This window comes from Sander vitreus, chromosome 3 (assembly GCF_031162955.1).
Source record: "Sander vitreus isolate 19-12246 chromosome 3, sanVit1, whole genome shotgun sequence".
In the NCBI taxonomy this organism is placed as follows: Eukaryota; Metazoa; Chordata; class Actinopteri; order Perciformes; family Percidae; genus Sander; species Sander vitreus.
Window position 1 is genome coordinate 2,661,191 of NC_135857.1, and position 20,588 is coordinate 2,681,778.

At 41.2% G+C, this 20,588-nt stretch overlaps 1 protein-coding gene across 1 annotated transcript in view; it reads left to right on the forward strand.

Moving 5' to 3' along the window:
- Positions 1-20,588, forward strand: part of nbeab (neurobeachin b) — a 118,642-nt gene that overhangs the window by 60,376 nt on the left and 37,678 nt on the right. The window contains exons 11-14 of the mRNA XM_078245694.1: positions 10,433-10,550; positions 10,636-10,738; positions 12,106-12,221; positions 15,071-15,183. Coding sequence (XP_078101820.1) covers positions 10,433-10,550; positions 10,636-10,738; positions 12,106-12,221; positions 15,071-15,183 — 450 coding nt within the window. The remainder of the gene's footprint in view (positions 1-10,432; positions 10,551-10,635; positions 10,739-12,105; positions 12,222-15,070; positions 15,184-20,588) is intronic.

Here is a 20,588-nt window from a genome sequence, read left to right on the forward strand (position 1 = left end):
GGAATGTGAGTAATAATGCACAAAGGCTTTATGGGTCTTTAAAGGGGCCTTAGCTGGTCTTTAATCTCTCCTTGTGAGAGGGAAGGTGGGTAGGAGGGCCCTAGAAGTGGACACGTCCAGCCTTTTGTGGGTTCGTTCACATGCTGGGGAGCTTTGAGTGTCTGACAGCCGTTTAACTCCGCACGACCTGTTTCTCAAGTGCCATCGTTTGGACGCTCTCGAATCCTGTTAGGAGCCATAATTACAATTAATGCACTCCCTGCGCTTCTTTGAAGAGCCATTGAGAGAGCAAAGAGGGGTGCGGGAGCCTGAGAGAGCCCGAGCAATACTGGCCCTTTATCAGTGTGGAAACCAAAGGCTTTTAGTAAACTGCCTAAATACTGTGGCCTGCATCAGCAAAGCTACAACATAGTTTAATGTAATATACAGACCCACAACATGGTAAATAATTGGGTTATAGAATGGTGTTAAATGTGTATTTGAGTAAGTACGTTTTTACAAATTGCAGGGATGGGCTTCTTATAGTGGAAGCGGAAGTAGACAGTACATTTTACATGACACATTTTAAAAATTGCCCTTCTTTCAAGTATGCAAACAACTTTTGAATTGAAGTGCAAGTGAAGTGAAGCGCATTCACTGACTTTCAAAGGGAAAGAGGAGAAAGGGTGAGCATAATGCCTAATAGGTGCGTTAGTAATTTCTGAGTTTTCATAGCTTAATCCGTTCTGAAAAGCTGAGGAGAAGAAAGGCTCCAAATGGCCCTCAGTATTAATTCGATGTGACTTCTGTACAATAAGGGCTGTGGATCCCAGAAGCCCATTTTCAAGCTTACCTTCTTTCATCATCCTTAGCCCTTGAAACTTTTGCCTAAATGTTTCATGAAACCAAGGCTGTAAGCCTCTTTGGTATTCTGTCTTTATAACGCCTGGTTTAAGACTATTATTACACCATGTTTAAGGCAGAGGAGCACATACAAACAGTGAAGCTGCCTCTCCATTGTGGGAAACTCAAATTGATTTGGTACAATTGGGAGAGCACTTGTATTAAAACACACACATTCTATGGCTCATTTCCCCCCTTTCATTTTGGAGTTTTGCAAATGCAAATTAGGGTTGGTTGGTTTACCCCCTTCTTTGTAGGAATAAGTATCCTCTCTGGTTTTCTGAGTATATCTACTCATTTTTAAAGCAGATCAAATGACGAGTCCTTTATTATTTATATTAATCATGGATTTCAACACACCATTTCCTCAGAAAAACAAGTTTGTGACCAAACCACACATACAACCACTGCCTCATTACTACGATTTCATCCGAATGTTTTGATAAGCTAAAAGTCAAATTAAAATGAAATGTTGCACTGTTGTTTGCAGCATCAGCTCAGCCTCCACATCCCCATCAAATGTGTAAAAAACTATTTTATGAACTCTGGGACTTCTGTGGGATTTATAAAAGTCCCTATTTAGTTATGCAGAGATAATGCAGGCAAAGGAGTTGGTTTGTTATCAAAGAATCCTGTGATGATGTGCCTTAGCAAAGTGCAGGCTGTATCTCACCGCTTTCTCTGCTGTGGATGCTTTGAAACATGTTCTCTCCCATTATAAAAATAATGTCAGGGATATAGATATATGTTCATTGTTTTATCATTTCAAGAAGCAAAGAGGCTTCTTTCTTTCTTTCTTGTGTACACCGAAAAGGGGGAAACTAGCAAGGGACACACTGGGTGGGTCAGTGACCCTGGAGAAAACAGCTTGCATTAATATGGTCTAATCCAATGTAATTAGTCAAATTACAGCACGCCAAGCAGCTTGTCAGGGGCTGTCGGCTTTGGCAGGCACACAAGATGGCCTGGAATCCCACTGGACAGCAGAGAGACCTCAAAATCTCTGCAAAGCCGCCCTTCTGCACTTACTTTGACTCCTTTCAGTTCATTTTCCTGGTCTCCTCCATCTTTATTCCTCGACAAAAATGGGGAGGGCTCTTTCAGCCGTGCTACAGTGTTTTCACCTTTTCTGAGTTGTCTCCCATACCCCCAGGCTGCTAGCCTGGCTTCCTGCCTGCCTGCTAAGGTGGATCAAAATGATATGAGGATTCATAGCACAGGCTACAGAAAGTCAGAGTAATTACATCAGTGCTGCTCTCCTCCTACGTGATTTTATGAGAGAGAGTCAGATGCGCGCTAACTAGCGCCGCTAAGAGCCATAGACATGGTTAAGACACTTCCTCGTGTCGTAGGATTAGCATTGGTAAAAAGATTTAAACTATATAATTACATGAGGATAAAGTACAAATTATCTAGTGCACTCAACAGCCAGATTATCATCCCCCTGCAAGGCCCGTTCAGCCCCAAGGGGTGAGCCTGGATGACAAAAGGCCCTCATTAGCATAAATTTACAAGCCCTCTCGTTTCGGAGAAGCCGATAAGAACCTGTTCCACCTTTGCTTTGGCCCTGGATGCCTTGTTGTGCTTTTGGCAATGACAGATAAGTCAGAGTAATTCCACTATATGCCTGAAAAAATGATGCTCCAGATTCTGGCTGCATCCCGAAGGTGTCACCCACGATAATCCTCAAAGAGCGTCCAGCAGTAAGGGGGCTGTGTGTTTTCCAGATGATATACTGCAAACGACAGAGAGAATTATACGGAGGAGGCCAAATCTGTAACATATTATTAAGCAATTCCCAGTGAATAACAGGGATAAAAGGATAATGGATGAGGGTGTCATTATTACCTCGGTGCTGAGGGAAGCGGCAAAGCAAAGGTAGAGAGACAAGATTAATTGAGGACGAGTGAGCTGCTCATTGCTCATCAGGCCCTCTCGTCTAACCACTTGCTCTTTCTGTCCCTCTCCTCCTCTGTCTCTCAGCCTCTCCATCCTTGTCTCATTCTTTCTCTTCTTCTCGGTCTTGCTCTGAGCCCCTATCCCTCCCACACACCAACAAAATAAAAATAAGAAACAGGAAAGAAAAGTGGGATTTTAAAGCGATCAGCTTGGCACTCTCAGTGGCAGCCAGAGGAAGCTGGTACCCAGGCCAGGAAGATTTCAGTCATCTTAAGGCTGACAAGTCCCTGAAAAAAAGTCCCATTAGGAGAAGCTTGCTGAAAAGACCCCATACCAAATGACTGCATCTCTTCTCTCAAGCTCCTTAGAGAAGGCATCCTCAAGCTGTTTATCTGGATGATGTGCTCAATAAGTGTGTTCGTGTGTGTGTGTGTGTGTGTGTGTGTGTGGGGGGTCATCACATGTTCATATGTGTTTACATTTTTGTTGTGTCCCTTTCTTATTTTCTTTGTTTACTCGCTAGATATAATTTACTTGCAAGACCTAATTAAGTTTCCACTTACAGAAAGATACACACAATAAAGATTTGAATTCTGAAGTAACTTACTAACTAACACCATTAGTATAACTGCTACAAAGGTAAGTTATACTAGCTTGAATGCTTTAAAAGAAGTGTTAAATCTTTACTTTTATATCATCATTTTATATAAAAAACACAGATATAACTAATAGAGCTACAAAGAGGCCAGATAATCAGCTCCCATACTGTAGGTGGTTGGTTAATAAAAGGCAAAATGATGTAATACATGGAGTGGCAGCTGCTCCTAGTGAAAATGTTACTACCCCTGTAAAGGGTAAAGGTGTGAGCAGGCACTTGTAATCAGCACATGCATGCAACTACATGGTCACGTCTAAAAAAGATGGTTTGTGTGTGAATGCACAAGTAATTCTAACTTTGTACTGAATACAACAAAAAAACATAAAATGTCGTTTTATAATTACATGTAGATTAGGGCTGGTATAATATATATCGTCAAAATATCTTAAAATGTAATTTTACGTTCTTAACCTCGCTCGTTGTGTTTATTTTGCACTAAAGTTCTTAAAAAATGAGAATATACTCAGTCCTTTTGATTTGTCAAGTATGTAATTCACACAGGAGTATAGAACAATAGGTTTTACCCTGTGGTTATTTCATATAGACAATGTATTTATTGAATTACCAAAAAACATGCTATATTGTGATATACACTCACCTAAAGGATTATTAGGAACACCTGTTAAATTTCTCGTTAATGCAATTATCTAATCAACCAATCACATGGCAGCTGCTTCAGTGCATTTAGGGGTGTGGTCCTGGTCTAGACAATCTCCTGAACTCCAAACTGAATGTCAGAATGGGAACGAAAGGTGATCTAACTTTGAGCGTGGCGTGGTTGTTGGTGCCAGATGGGCTGGTCCGAGTATTTCACAATCTGCTCAGTTTCTGGGATTTTCACCCACAACCATTTCTAGGGTTTACAAAGAATGGTCTGAAAAAGGAAAAACATCCAGTCCTGTGGGTCTTGTTGATGCTAGAGGTCAGAGGAGAATGGGCCGAGTGATTCCAGCTGATAGAAGATCAACTTTGACTCACATAACCACTCGTTACAACTGAGGTGTGCAGCAAAGCATTTGTGAAGCCAGAACACGCACAACCTTGAGGCGGATGGGCTACACCAGCAGAAGACCCCACCGGGAACCACTCATCTCCAACAAAAAATAGGAACATGAGGCTACAATTTGCACGAGCTCCCCAAAATTGGACAGTTGAAGACTGGAAAAATGTTGCCTGTTCTGAAGAGTCTCGATTTCTGTTGAGACATTCAGATGGTAGAGTCAGAATTTGGCGTAAACAGAATGAGAACATGGATCCGTCATACCTTGTTACCACTGGGCAGGCTGGTGGTGATGGTGGTGGTGTAATGGTGTGGGGGATGCTATGCTATCAATATGGGCCAACATTTCTAAAGAATGCTTCCAGCACCTTGTTGAATCAATGCCACGAAGAATTAAGGCAGTTCTGAAGGCGAAAGGGGGTCAAACAGAGTATTATTATGGTGTTCCTAATAATCCTTTAGGTGAGTGTATATCCTTATCCAGATATAAAATGACTTATATTGGGATAGAAGATTTTGGCCATATCGCCCAGACCTAATGTAGGTCATTAAATGTGTATTTTCCCGCTGCACTTGTACATACATCACTGTGTATATCAGTAAGGTCATCAACAAAATACATTTTATTTTGTATTTTTTCTTCTATCCTCACAGAAGCCTTATTGTGTCGCTTGATGCCAAACTTTGTGTATCATCGCTGTAGGGAAGTCTGAGTAACTTTTTATTCCATTGCATTTCTTGAGGCTTTATATTTTTAACACAGACAGATAAAGAATGTTTAAAGAGACTTGAATCTTTAAGAAGAAAGTGCATACTAGGAAAACGGCTCCTCCCACCTGTCCTACCATGGCAGGGTTGAAGACAGCGCTGCAGGGCCTGCTAATGTGCGTGAAATACCATCCCTGACATAAATGTTATTGACAAACTTGGCTGGACATTTGGGGCAGTGAACTGCCAGCATATTTAATTCATATTCATCTCCTTTCCCCCAATGGTCTTGCCAGAGCACCCAAGCTGTGTCATCTTGCCACACTCCAGCTACCACCCAAATGTATAGTGACACTGATTATGCAAATCTGTATCTTGTTTTTCCTCCAATACCTGCATTAGGAGCTTGCTACTTTATTGAAGTTGAGATATGGCTCTCACAGTGAGGAGCCAAGTGGAATGCTGATTTTTTTTTTATTTATAATAATCTGTGGGAATATTTAAAATGTTTGTATTTCTACGTTTCATAACAGTTGTCACATTTAGGGGTGATCAGATGAGAAACATGCTTTGATGCTCAGGAATAAATCTTGCAGGATGGAAAAGGGATTAAAGCTGAAATAAAGTGTGGATTTCAGTCGTGGTCAGACAACTAAGAAGTCTGTTTGTGTGGCTTGAAAAAGTTCTATAAGGTAGTATTAGTTTAATTTCACAGGGTGGGACACCTGAGTCATTTGTCGAAAGAAGATGATGTACACTGTGTTTATTCCTAAGGGTTTCCTTTTTAAAGGGTCAGTTCATCCAAATCACAAAAAACAAAGTGGCATTTATCCACGCAGAGTTTTGTTTTTATTTTTCATTTAACATAAATTTTTAAAAAAGATTCAACAGCACTATTATCTTTCCAAACAATGTGTTATTTTTTTAATGTAATTTGTTTTCATTTGCATGAGCACAAATAAACAAAATTCCATTTACTTCCATTGTGTTAAAATAGAGGCAGAAATCTCAGAGGCTCATCTTAAAATGTAGATAAATAAAACCAAAACTACATATGTACATTGTTACATATCAAATGGGGTAAGAACATATTTGTCATTTTATTTGTAATTTGGGTGAACAGATCCTTTTAGTATTTTTAAATAATTGTGTGAAACGTCCTAGCTCTGATTTAGCCTCTTGTGTGTTTTACTTTCAAGCATATTCAGATGTAAATATTTTCTCCGTGACCCAGTCTACCACCTTGTCTACTGCTGACGATGCTCTACCACTTAGCTGAGAGTTGCTCTCTGCTCTTGCTGTTACCGAGCTTTATGCCTTCACTTTCCCTTCTTCGACTGCTCAACCTCTTCACAGATTTGGCCCATATTGCCTGGGGTCAGCCATTGAATATAGTATACGCAGTGTGTGCTGATCCTCCAAATTGCCATGTGTGAAATCCATCCCACTCGCTCCTGGGGGAGTAGTCATATCACTCAAAATGAAACTGCCTCTCGTATCCTCCCCTTATTCTTCCACTTCGCTGTTCTCCCTTGGCCGCCTGGGACCCTGCAGTTGTGAGGCTTTATAGCGGAAGCCTATTAGACAAATCTTAGATGAATGCAGCGGAGGTGCTGTGATACAGTACCAGGTTGTCAGAGTGCTCCACAGTCTCATATAAATATATCCGTCATGCTGACTTGAGGGTCTCACTGAATTCTATTATTTTCCTGTTTTGGTACAAATGCAGTGGAGGGGGATTGTATTGTCCCACATGGGAGAAAAAAAATTGCATCAGGTTTTAAAGAAAATGCTTCATTAGATTTATTAATAACGTCTGTCATAGTGTCTCAGCCAATGCGGGGTTAAAGCTATTCAGAAGTCAGATTTGATTAGAATCTATTTCCATGCATGAAGTGGCTTCCTATCGCTTTTAAGTATGATGTGCTCCATTTGAGCATCTGCACATTATCATATATGAGTTTCCGCCTAAACACCAGTGTCACCTGTGCCTCTCCTCATCTCATCTGTCACAATATTTTTCCGTTCTCCACCTGTGATGTTGTACAGGCAGAATGCAGCCTGCCCTCTGTCAAATCAGGGAAAGAAGAGAAGGGGGATAAAGGAAAGAGAGGACAGAGACATTAAATTGCATTATGGCTATTATGCTGTAGAGGTATATCTCCCTGCAGCTGGCAGAGCAGCGCATGCGCCTGTGGCTCTTAATGAGCCTGCGTGGAGGGACCTGTGTGGAAACAAAAGGCTGAGCTTGTCGGCCATAGCAGACCCCTCCACCTGCCCCCTCACTGCTCCCCCAGCTCTGAGCGTGACAGACCAAGAGCAGAGCGCCGGTCCCTTCCTGGTGGCGTGATTAGATTGGGGCCGATGTCTCCAGCTGGCAGGCCTGTCTGTGACTGGAGGCGGCCGTCCCCAGCGCTTGTCACTGGCTGACACCTCTGACAGGCAGGGGACAGCTTCAGCAGACAGGTTCATTAAATGGCATTTTTTACAGCTGGGCCTCAAAAAATGAGGGCTGGGCTTTGTCAAATCTCCAAGTCTACAGGGGCCCCGGCGTGTTGGTTTAGACCAAAGCTTTGTTGTTATGACAATTTTTTTGATCTGGGCTGTTTGAAATCGGCTCTTTTTTCTCCTCTTTAGCCTCTCTTTTGTTGACAGCTAGCCCTTTGGCCTGTACTTTGTCATGGCAGCAAAATGTTAAATTTAGGTGGGAAACAATAAACAGCCATTGCTAAAACAATATAATATTGACAATCAGTTACCATGTTATAGCTGCTTTTATATATTTTTTAATTCTTAAGAACCTCAAGTGACAAACCTGTATAACCTGCATTTTTTTAATTACCTGCTGGTTTGGTCATATTCTTTCTTACAATAGTTAATATAACAAATGAAGAATTTAGGAGGGAACTGTATGGTGCTGTTAAAAAAACATAATAAAACAATAAAATGACTAGAGATTTGTTGAAAATGAAAAACCATCCGAATGGCTTAATATGTATTCAAATAACAGCTCGCTAGTGCCTTGATGGAGTGAGCTGTTTTAGCCTTCCCATGATGCATATCTGTATGACTTGACTTACAGCATTGCACTCAGAAGACTACTTCCACAACATCTGGCTGCAGAGCAGGGGGGTGGGGGGGCTAAAAGCTACCCTGCCTCCTAGCGAGCGGCTGCTGGCCCTCAATAGTGCGCCCACAGCTCCTTGGCCGTCCCTCCATCTCACCTCCCTTCCTCTCTATTCCCTCTCCAGTCAGCACGCTGCCTCCTCGGGGCCGTGCTGTCTCTATGACAACTGTTTGAGTTGGGGGTTGCAGAGGTGTCAGGCAGGGCATTACTGGGAGGAGAGCACCAGAGATGCTGCACTGCACATCCAGCATCTCCACCTAATCCAATTTTAATTGAGCTCCAGAGATTTTGGATGTGGCACGGAGGTCGGGCATGAGCTATTCCAGGGAGAAATTAAGGCAGCCCGGCTCGCGCTGCACTCTTCCAGCCTGTCACTATTTTAAATGAGCATTAGCATCAGACCTAACCCAGCTGAACATCTCACTCTGACTGCCCCCCCCCAACACACACACACACACACACACACACACACACACACACACACACACTGATGTACTGTTGGGCCTCACCTTCTTCCTACCCTGTTATATCTTTATTCTCTCTCACACACTCTCTGAACTGAACCTATGTGTGATTATAACCTGGGGAGTTGATGAGGTTGCTCCCCAGCTCACACTGTTGGACAAAATTGTTCAGTCAGAGGGAAGTGAGATGGAAGGGGGGAGGGGGGGGGGACTATTCTCACCTGTCAGAACAACTGTCTTGGTTTTATGTGTGTGGACCTGCAGTCCCAGTGGTGCTGCATACTGTACACTAATGATCCTTTGTCTGCTCGCTCTTCCCCTCGCCATGATAGCTTTTTTTATTGATTATTTATGTGTCACTCACCCAGGCGGTCTTTTTTTGACCACTTAAGTTTTATAGACCAACTGAAAAAGTGTGAAACATTAAAGAGAATCTGTAGAGAGCTTCATATTTAGCAGAATTTTGCCTTGAGATATGGTCTCAGTAATGCCCTTTTTACTCTTTCTGTTTTTAAACTAATGCCTGTTTGGAACGGGCCGATTGCTTGGCCTCCTGTATTGCTGCTTGTAGCTTTCTCCTAAACCATTGTACTCCGAAATAACTTACAGAAGGACCTCTAAGCACTTAATATGCAACTTAACTGTATATTACTGACTTACTGTGTACTTCTATTGTACTTCAGAGGAAAACATTGTACTGCTACATTTACCTGACAGAGTTTCAGATTCTACTCACAAAATATCACAATTAAAATATGATGCATTATTATTTATTATCCAGCATTATATTATAGTTGAAAATCTCCACCTTAAAGGACATTGTGTTGATAATGCCTCTCTTTTTACTTTAACTAAACATTTGAAAGCAGAACGTGTACTGTGTAGTCACAAGCGGTTTTACCATATGGCGTAGGTAAAGTGCCTCGTGAATGTGTGTTTTTTCAGTATTATTTGTTTTTATAATACTCAACATGTTGCAGCACGGTTCAATCAGGCGCCGTTCGGCTGCGGCTTATTGAGAAATTCGGCGTGTCCCCTTTTTTGCGTGTAGCAGTCACACATCGTGGTAGTTTTAGGCGATGTGGCCCGGGCGGTGGAAGCAGGGAACCCAGCTCAGCAGCGCGCAGAACGGCCGGAGAAATGTGCGATGTGGGATTCCTTGATTTATAGTTAGATAACGATTGAATTAACATGTACTAGTGTGATATTGATATTCCATTTTGAATAAAATGAATGGAATAGTTATTAAGAATTGTTTTTAGTAGCCTAATGGTTAGAGGAATTGGCTTGCGTGTGTGGGTTTTAATCCTAGCTGTGAAATAATGAATACTAGAGCAGTACTAGCAACTTCAATGTTTCACCAACTATTGCTGTGGTGCCCATAAACAGACAGTTCACAAAGTAGTACACAACAACTGCCAACTTTGTAAAAGTAAAGCAGTAAGCACATGTTAACCACTGATCTCTCTTTTGTAAAATTTTGCCCAGGTCATGTCTACTGTCATGTTATCTGATACAGTTTGGAAAACAGAGTTGGCTCACTGATTGCTTTTGTGCCCACAAAGCAGCTGCTTAGTATACACCAATACTTGGACAGTAGTCTTTATCACCTATAACCTGCCGTGATCTCTGCTTTTATACTGTACAGCTATTATACCCTGAGGACATTTTCTCTTCTTTTTCTGCCCTTCTAGGTCTTAGCATACACTGAGGGTTTACATGGGAAGTGGATGTTCAGTGAGATCCGGGCGGTATTCTCCAGACGCTACCTCCTGCAGAACACAGCGATGGAGGTCTTTATGGCCAACAGAAGTAAGAGAAGGTGCCAATTACAGCATGTGAAAGCCATGCTTCTCCTGTGCTTTGTCACTAAGGGATATCTCTCACTGTTTCACAGCATCTGTCATGTTCAACTTTCCTGACCAGGCCACAGTAAAGAAAGTGGTCTACAGTCTTCCTCGAGTGGGAGTGGGCACCAGCTATGGACTTCCACAAGCAAGGTGGGTCACACATACCAAAAGAAAATGAATTCAGCACTGTTAAATACTTCTAATATTGTAATTTCTTCATGGGCGATGTTATCGATGTTGTGTGTTGGAGCATCTGGGCAGCCTCGCCTGCAGCACAGTCATTTGTAGTCCCATTGCAGCAGTTATTGAAGTGGATGTGCACTGACCCTTACTGAACTGACCTAATTCTCTGACTGAAGACTTTATACAGCAGGGCTGCAGCCAGGCCACTGACCACAGAGAAAACCACATATTCCCTTCAGACTCTCACACTGCTAACAGGCCCAAACACACTGTTACAAAACAAGCACATTTCCTTAAAGTGCTCATATTATGCTTTTTGGCTTTGTCCCTTTCCTTTATTGTGTTATATATATATATTTTTTGTACACGTTATAGGTTTACAAAGTGTAAAAGCCCAAGGTCCACCCCAAAGGGACTTACCATCTCCAACAGAAAACACTGTTCACAAACTGCTCCAAACAGCTCTGTTGTAGTCCAGCCTTTACTTCAGAGACAAACGTGGTCACTTTGGAACACACGTTATAATGCTCGCCTAGCTGCTAGCATGGCACGCCCTCATACTCTGCTTCTGACTGGCTAGTAGTCCTTACCTAGGTACTGTTAGGACACGCCCTCATACTCTGCTTCTGACTGGCTAGTAGTCCTTACCTAGGTACTGTCAGGGCACGCCCTCATACTCTGCTTCTGACTGGCTAGTAGTCCTTACCTAGGTACTGAGCATGTGCGACTCCCAACAAAGATGGAACAGAAGTGAGATGTCTCACTCTGTAGCTAAAACAAAGAGCTCAACACACAGGGTGAAAAGAGGAGCTGCAGCAATGTGCAGTACAACAAAAATATGGTGTTTTTTGAAAATTAAACCATGTAAACCTATTCTGATATAACCTCCAAATACAATTATGAACCTGAAAATGAGCATAATATGAGCACTTTAAGTCTTACGTTAAGTGAGTGGCTATAAAGCAAGGTGTCCTGAATTTAAACCTAGTCAGTTGTTTTTCATTCAATCTACTGGAATCAAATCTGTGTGGTTGTGAAGCCTTTGTGTTGGATACCATAGTTATTCTCTTGCAGCTTGACATTTTGTGCGTGCGTTTCATTTCAGTATGTTCATTCTAAAACTGACATGCTTGTCAAAGAGCTGGTTATCAGCTATTAAATGTCATCTTTTGTGTACTAGTTTTCTGTGATGTAGCCAATGCTTTCAATTAAAACATAGATTTAGATACAGCAATGCTTTTGGCTGTTACATTTTTTAGAACATGGGTTTTAAAATAACGTAACTAACACCAACCTTCCGTTTCCTGATTTGTTGTTTGAATGTTTTTTTCCAGGCGCATCTCCCTGGCCACGCCTCGGCAACTTTTCAAATCCTCCAACATGACCCAGCGCTGGCAGAGGAGAGAGATCTCCAACTTTGAGTACCTCATGTTTCTCAACACTATTGCAGGTATGCTTTAAAATGCCGAGATTCCCAAGTGAAACTGTATGCTTTAGCTGAGTATGGAAATACTGTGTTCTCTTTTTTCACAGCCATCACTTAAATATATAGATTCTGATTTGTTTTCTTCCTAATCCAGGCAACATTCACAACCAGTGAAAGTGGGAAGTTTTAATGTATTATCTATGTGAATCTCTTCCCCATTAGAGGCTTATGACTTTAAGTTTAGCTATCATGATCAATAAACTGTAAGTGTTAGTGGCACTGGAAACATACTATAAGTGGCCTCAGGTATGTTATATTTGTTTAAGAATCCATGGTAACCTTAAGTGGTGCTCATCGTGGTAGACTTCACTGTTCATGTGAGTGTGCTGTTTGAAGCAAAGAGCAGGCACAGCAGATTTTGCCAGATAATTAGTGCCTGGCTTTGTGAGAGCGTACACGTGTGTCTGCGGAGTTGAGAGGTTCTGTTGTTGACTCTCTGATCTGAACTGCAACTAACAGGGAAGGCGAGAGCGACTGCACGCTACTCTGCTCTGAGAGGTGTCATCCTCTCTCTCGCTGCATATTCATGCATATTTATATTTAGCTCGTGCTTGAGTTCGATACATTATTTTCAGCTAATTAGATGTAAGGCAGACAGAAAAACATGCCCAAAATTCATTAAAAATCCCTGGTAATGACCTGGGCTGACAGGGATGTCAGAATAGTGTGGGGCAGCAGACAGGCGGTGGGTGAAGTGCTGGGAAGAGGTGCGAATGGGAAGTGGTCTTCTAATTAAACACTATTCCACTGTTAATAACATCCTGCCACCCCCAACTCAGGCCTCAGCACCAGTAGGTCCAACCACACCAGCACACCTATCTTTAACACACACTTGGCTCGCTGCTTCCTTTTCACTGTGTGGCATTAACCTGGGTAATTATGTTCTCTAGCTTCCCACAGACCCTGGATATTGTGCAGAAGCCTTCCCATTGACTAGCCTGTCACACATTATCACTCGCTCAGCTAGATTTAGATTTTCTAATGCCAACCTGCTGCAGTGCAGGAGTGAGCAGAGACACGGCTGCTGGACTAAGTAATCATTAAAAACTTTATGACACTAAGAAGCAGATTTAGTAAGAGTGTTTCCATTAAACAATCTCATTTCATTGTACTGCGTAATATTGTGAACTAATGCATGAGCTTTCATTTAGATGTAATAAAATGTACTTTTATGATCCTGACCTTAGAGTTGCCACCTCTTGATGCTACTTTGATTGAAATGCTTAAAGCTTTTAATGTGTTGACCATTATAAGATAGAGCTAGAATGTCATCTTAAAAAGACAATGTGCTTTATGTCATTGAACTTGCTGATCTAAGCTGTTCTTGGGCAGTCATCAATCATGAAAATGTAACATTAATGTAAAGGTGTGCAGGTGCAATGGACCCTTTCTTATTACTTTATTGCAATGCTCTTTCACCATCTTCCAGACAATTGTTTACTTCAGAGTCCATTGCACACACTTTTATACATCTTAATTTAAATTACAGAAAATAACTGCAAAACTCAACCAGACCCAAAAAAAAAAAAAAAAAGATATGGGATTGGGATGGAAGAGTACATTATTACTTATTATCTTGGGCTAGATTGAAAAAATCTGTTATTTTACAGTAATATCTTTGGGGTAGATCTTATTCCATTCGTGTATGTGATCTCTGATTGTAAGGGTTCCTTTTTCTATGTCTAAAATGTCATTTATTATTGACAGCCATGAATTTAATTTTGGTGGATTTGGCTGTTTCCATGTCACCTGCTTTATGGCCATCACATGCAATATAATAAAAGATGCATGTCTGCCGATTTTTATCGTTCCTATTAGATTAATACCCAAGGTATTTTCTAGTTTCAGAGGTTCTTTTAAGTCAAATAATGATGCAATAATGTGAAAGTCTGAATTGACCTAAAGTTATTCTTACTTATTAGTCTTAGGATGGCCTGTTATACTAGTCAACATCAACACTGAAAAATATTAAAGTTATGTGAAATGTTTCTGGAAAAAAATGTGGTAACTCTTATTCTATTAAGCAAGGATGTCAAAGGAATGTGGTCAGAATTAGCACTGTTCCCTTTTACAATTTAGTTTCATTTTTCTTAGTGGCTTTGAGCTCACATTTTTAGCCTGATTTATTACCAGCAGTAACACATTCCTACAAAGCCATCTATAGCTGCCCTGTCCCAATCCTGGATTACAACTGGCCACCACCTGACCTCACAGCTGGATCAGTGTCATCTTCAAAAGAAAAGTAGAGCATTAGTGACAACTTGGTACATGCTCTTGGCTTTTCCCATGGATTTCCCATGACACACATATAGCCATCTGAAAACCATATCCCCACTGCGAGAGCAGAAAGGAAACGCACATCTGGCCTATCAGCGCGGACTTGCAGTGACATTTCAGGCGTTTGGAGTCATGGTTCTCAAAATAATGTATATCCCCCTAATTACATCCACTCCTCACAACTTAGAAATGCGTATGTTCTCTATAAACGTAAAGACAGCCTCCTCAGTTACCTCTTGTAACTCCCACAGTCCATCGATAAAGTGTACTCAGCAGGAAAAGGCATGGGGAGCACAAAAACATTCTCTCATAGCAGAGAGAGCTTGCCATTAGTGTATGTGTTTCTCTGGCAGACGCCGTATGAGACAGGAAGTGCGTCTGATTGAGGGCTCTGAGATTGGGGGCTTGTTGGAATGTTGCATGCTGATCCCCCCAATGTAACTGAAGCCTCAAGTGTACCTTGCCCCGCTTTCAACCCCTCTGTTCCCTTCCAATCACTCATCACTCACAGATTTATCTCTGCTCTGTGTGTCTAGGGAGGACATACAATGACCTGAACCAGTACCCGGTCTTTCCCTGGGTCCTCACCAACTACGACTCAGAGGAGCTGGACCTGACCCTGCCAGGGAACTTCAGAGATCTCTCAAAGGTACCTCTTGGCCGTGCACCTCAGTATGACAGAGAGAAGGGGGCAAGTAGGGGCAGCTGGCTCTGACAGCAGGGGATTTCCTTATTACGGCCCAGACTGTAAAATAATATCGTATTTAAGAGCTAAGGAAACATGTGCAGAGTCTAAACTCATGAGGTGGAATGCAGAAAGTGGAAAATGATTGCAACATCCTGAAATGCACTCCAATACATTAATGTAAGTTTACTCCCCATTTAGTTAGTACTGTATTGTCTCAGCACATAGTTTGCACTTGTCTATACGCTTGAAGTGGCTTCCTAGGTTTCTGCATTAGAGAAGCTTATACATTTTATAACCATATGTGCCTTGTATAGTAGACCCACAACAGTATCACAATGAACAACTCTTTCTGAAAGGCAGCTTTAGATGCATCATGTAACACAAAAATAATGTCCATAGTCTTGGCCATGTGGTTGAAACTATTGTCACGTACATCACATGTAACACTACATTTCATGACCACGTGTAAGTGAAAGGTCTCACTCATGGTGATTAACCCACATAGTGGAACAGATACTTATCACAGGTAAAGAGCAAAACCGAGCTAAAAGGAGAGTGAGAGTTGGTTTTACATTCCCAAGTGGCCTCCAAATGAATGCTAATGTTGCTACATATCTGCTGGATGTGTGTATAAACAATCATGTCAACATAACAAAAGTGATAATACTTCAATTTTGTGTTTATTGCTTGTTTCTGCTACCCCCACGTTGCCAACAAATCCATTATTGCAGGTTAAATACAAATATTTTACCTTGTCTATATATATATATATATATATATGTATATATATCAGCAGTCATGATAAACATTTTAGTTAGAGCGTGTAAGGAATCCTTAATTTGGACAACAAAAGAATGTACAACGGTACAGTCATATTAACATTATAGGGTTTCTATTGAATTATTGCCCAGCCCTAGTCTTTACAAAACAAAACACTTATCACATACTATATGATGTCAAAATTAAAGCTAGTGATTTTATAAATAAAAGATTGTCATGTAATAATGTAAGTTTGTGCTCAGATTATACTTTGAAGGTTGATGAACTGATAAGAGCAGGTCATGAGCACTATTGCAGTGAAAGTCTTTGTAAATGTGGCGGGTCAAAAGCGCATCAAGCTGTGCAGTAGGGAGAGTCGTGCCTACGCTGCCAAATCACAAGAGCTCAGACACAATGACACAACCACAACCCTGGGAGATAAAGTTCAGCATCATGTTTGCTCTGTCTTTGACTGAAAAAGAATAGGCAGTAGATCCCTCTACCACCACTGTGGCCTGGTTTACTTGTTTACCACTGCCCTTCTCTTTCTCTGTCTCTTCCTCTCTCTTACACATACAAACTGCAGCTCACTGACCTGAAAACAGTCACATTCCTGTCTGAGCTCTCTCTCTCTCTCTCTCTCGCTCACTTTATCGTTCCCTCTTGTTTCCCTCAAAGGGCCGACATTCTGGGCCTCACTTCGCCATCTCGGTTTTTAACAGTTTGTATCAATTTTCAGCTTTTCATGGCATGCGTGCGCTGTGTGTTGTAGTGGGAGAGGAGGAGAACTTTGAAACGGAACAAAACAAAAAGAAGTAACTATGAAATACTCAAAGAATCGTGGACAGCTTTGATAGTGTGTTGTGAATTTGGAAAATAAGCACCCACTGTTCTGGAGCACTTCTTCACACTTTAGTGAACCCAGAACATTTTGGACAAACAGCTTAGTTGTGTGTCTTGCCACCGTCATATCAGCACTTGTCTGCTTTTGGCTTCTCCGGCCTGTGGGGCATCCAGGTGGGCTAAGAGAGTGTGTGTGTGTGTGTGTGTGTGTGTGTGTGTGTGTGTGTGATCACGGCTGAGCCATGTGCAAACCTCGTGCCCTGGGGAGACAGTTATGTATTGTAATGTATTCCAGTGACATCCTCCCATGCTGTTTACAGGGCTGAGCTGCCTTCATTAGCATGAGTTCACAGCCCATGTCTCCTGACAGTTGTCCTTGGAACCCCAGGGCTCTTATCTCCAAAAGTTCACAGCTAGTGTAGCAGCGAGGGACACACACACTTCTCCTCTTTTGCTTGGTCTGCCCTTTTGTTCAATTATGGATCAGAGGTAGCATCACAGTCTCTCAAGACTTGTTCGTTGTATATTAGGACTGTGTGTGTCTCTCTGAGGTGTATGTCCAGTAGCTGTGGTTGTGTACCACAGACTGTGTGTATGGTCTCTACGATAAGGCTGGGTCTCGTCTAAAATGGTTTGATACAACACCCATGTTTTCAGTACCAATACCAATATGGTTCTTTCATTTAACAAAAGAAGCCAAACTTCTCAAATATGCAATGTGCCAAACACAAAGAGTCGTACAATAACTTTGCTTAACTAATACAAGAACAAAATTATAATTTAAACAAGTGTCTGATAGAGACTACTTAATGAACAGTACACATCTAACAAAGCATTGAAAGACAGTGTTTCTTTTCTTTTTCTTTGATGCAGTTTTTGATACATGGTGCCACAGACACATCAGTCTGTTCCTAAACAGTGTTGTGGTTACTACATTAAGCTTTTTTAACTCATTTTCTGTTTTCATTTGTATGTTTATTTATTATTCCTGCAGTTGAGTAATATCAAATAACCTCATGTAATATCGTCTGTCACTCTAGAGCTCAGTGAGCTGCAGCATTATGAAGATAAATTGTCATATCATTACTCTTAGGTCAATACACTGGATAAAGCTAAACTGTAATTGCATCTAGATTATAGACTATAAACTGAAGCATCATTAATACTCCTGAATGATTCTCAAATTATCTGACACTGGCATTGCACAATGTGGAAAACTTATTTTCCCACAGATCTGAGTCATAGCTGAGACCTGTTTGTCAGTTACAGGTGCCACTTGATGGACAGCATTGTTCAAACGGCTGGAGCCCTGTACTGATGTGCCAGATAATATCCTCCCAAACCTACTGCACACACCTACAATTACCTGCTGCTCGGGCATTCAGTGAGCTTGGAACATTGCTATTGAACACTGCATTGCTTTGCCTCGGGGCCAGAGTTCTGCATATTTGGATGTCAGACACAATCATGCAGTGAAGTGTTGCATTAGGTTCTAATGATTATTTCTTGATGAGTGACAAGTGGATGAATGATAGGGGGAAGCCAATCTTCCTCATAGCTATTAAATGATGTGACGGAAATTTATTCAATTGCATAAGAAGGCGAAAGAAGCCGATGTGGTGAAAACCGTTCTTAATCCACTGAATACAATGTATTTAATGCGTCCTTTTGTAAAATATCATTTCGAGAGACAAGCAACACCAAAAAGTGACATGAGCATTTCTCAGCCCATGTCATTTAAAATGTTTACATACATTTTCACCTTACTTAAAATGACTGAAATAATGCTTATAATGTTGACTTACCATTTTAAGGATATTTTGAATGAGCTGTGCTGAGATAGAGAAACCTATTTTAAAGCTGAGCATCTCTTGAGAGACACAATACAAGTAATGGAGAAAGAGCTTGGCTGCTGTAAATTTCCCCGCCGCACTTTTCTTTCCATAATGGAACCTTCCTTCCCCTCACTTCCACTCCCGTCAGACTGTTTGGGAGCACATCTGCTTTATCTTGAGTTTGAGCAACTTGATTGCATTAGACTGGAGCTCCTACATGCAGCCTCCGCTCTGACGAGGCAAGCAAAAAATGACCGTGACTTCTCCTGACAGAGCACCATAGCAACATACTGTAATGTAATTACATTTGAAATATAAAATGCAATATGCGTCTCTTTGGGAGGTAGCTTATATATAACCAAGCAAATGGATGTGCTCTCTGCACACTCACTCACCAGCAGCCGTGTTCATTTCCTGCATTTGGAATGCAACACCAGAAATGATCCTGATTGAATCTGAAGCCAAATCCAAGTTTGATCATACTTTGTTTAGTTGTGTTGATGTATTTCACTGGGTCAGGTGTGCAAGAAATGGACTCGGATAGGAGCAAGTGTGGAACTGTCTGAACCAGTTGTTTTCATTGTCTTATGTCTGTGATCAGTATGATATGCAATGCAGGGAAAAGGGAAGAGGTGATTATTCTTTGTTGAATAGAGGTAAGCAAAGCCTGATTTGGGATTATTACCAGATGTGACTGTGACAGTAATAAACCTACGAAAGGACCACTGAAGTGCTTATCCGATCTTATCATAAATGGGTTTTTATTTCCCATTAAACAGAGAATCAATCAAACATTCTCCTCATTTTTAGCTGCGTTTTCATAGTAAAAAAAAAAAGCCTGGAAGTAGCCTTTTAGTTTATTTTATGCTTGAACTCAACTAGGAGCAACAGTGTGGGAGCTACATTTAGCCAAGCTGAGAGGGCATTATCTTGAAGTATTGTCTCTTTCAAGGTAGTCTATATTCTTGACATTCCACTTCCGGGATTGCTCCGGTGCTGCAGGAAATTTCGCCGGATGCACGTACTTTCGCCGATGTCCGTTTCCTTCCGCACAAAGGGTGAGGGGGGTGGTTGGCTCAAACAAACACAGGACTTTCACTCAGGAGACCTTGGCTTATGTCCCGTGTGAAACCAAAAGTCAGCTGTCATTTTGAAATTACGTTTTACGGACCGTAGTCCGTGACGCAATGACGTATGTGACGCCACGTTACGTCCTTATTTTAGTAGAGTTACGTAATTAATTTTAAGGTAATGATCCGCCCAGTTGCAATTTACCATTAACAATTAAAAGAAGAAGACTCATTTCCGGGCCGTGCGTAACTACACTACCGTGTCGAAATGTACGAACAACATAAGTGAGTACATAGTGTGTGTATATGTGTAGTAAGTACAGTTTGTTGCCTAAGCTTAACTAGTTCTGTTTTTCAACATTAACTACGTGTTTAAACCGCGCCCTTGACGTTAAATAGAACTGTCACATGATTAAGGTCACATGAATGAACCGCCACTGTGTGGCAGTAAATGGAACGGTCATACGTGTCGTTTTGGGAATCTTTGAAAATGTACCTATAATGTTGTTTAACAATTTGTTAGCTTTACATTACCTATATTTTGTTGGAGTTTTTTTTTTTTTTACATTTCATTGAGTTTGCTACAGTATATATTTGCTGTATAGTAATTAGAACAGTGTTCAACAAGCTGCCAAGTGCAAATTCCCTTTAAAATGACAGCAATCTCTGACAAAGAAAAACTTCAATGATGTGAGTGAACTGATACAAGTTTTGTCATGCAGTCAGTATAATTATCCTAGCTCACCAACCAAACAAGTTTTCTCGAAACAAAATAAAAGCATTCACATAGAAAATGTCTTATTGTATTTATGTTTACACACCTGAACACCAAGGGAACACTGAGGACATTTTTGCCTCA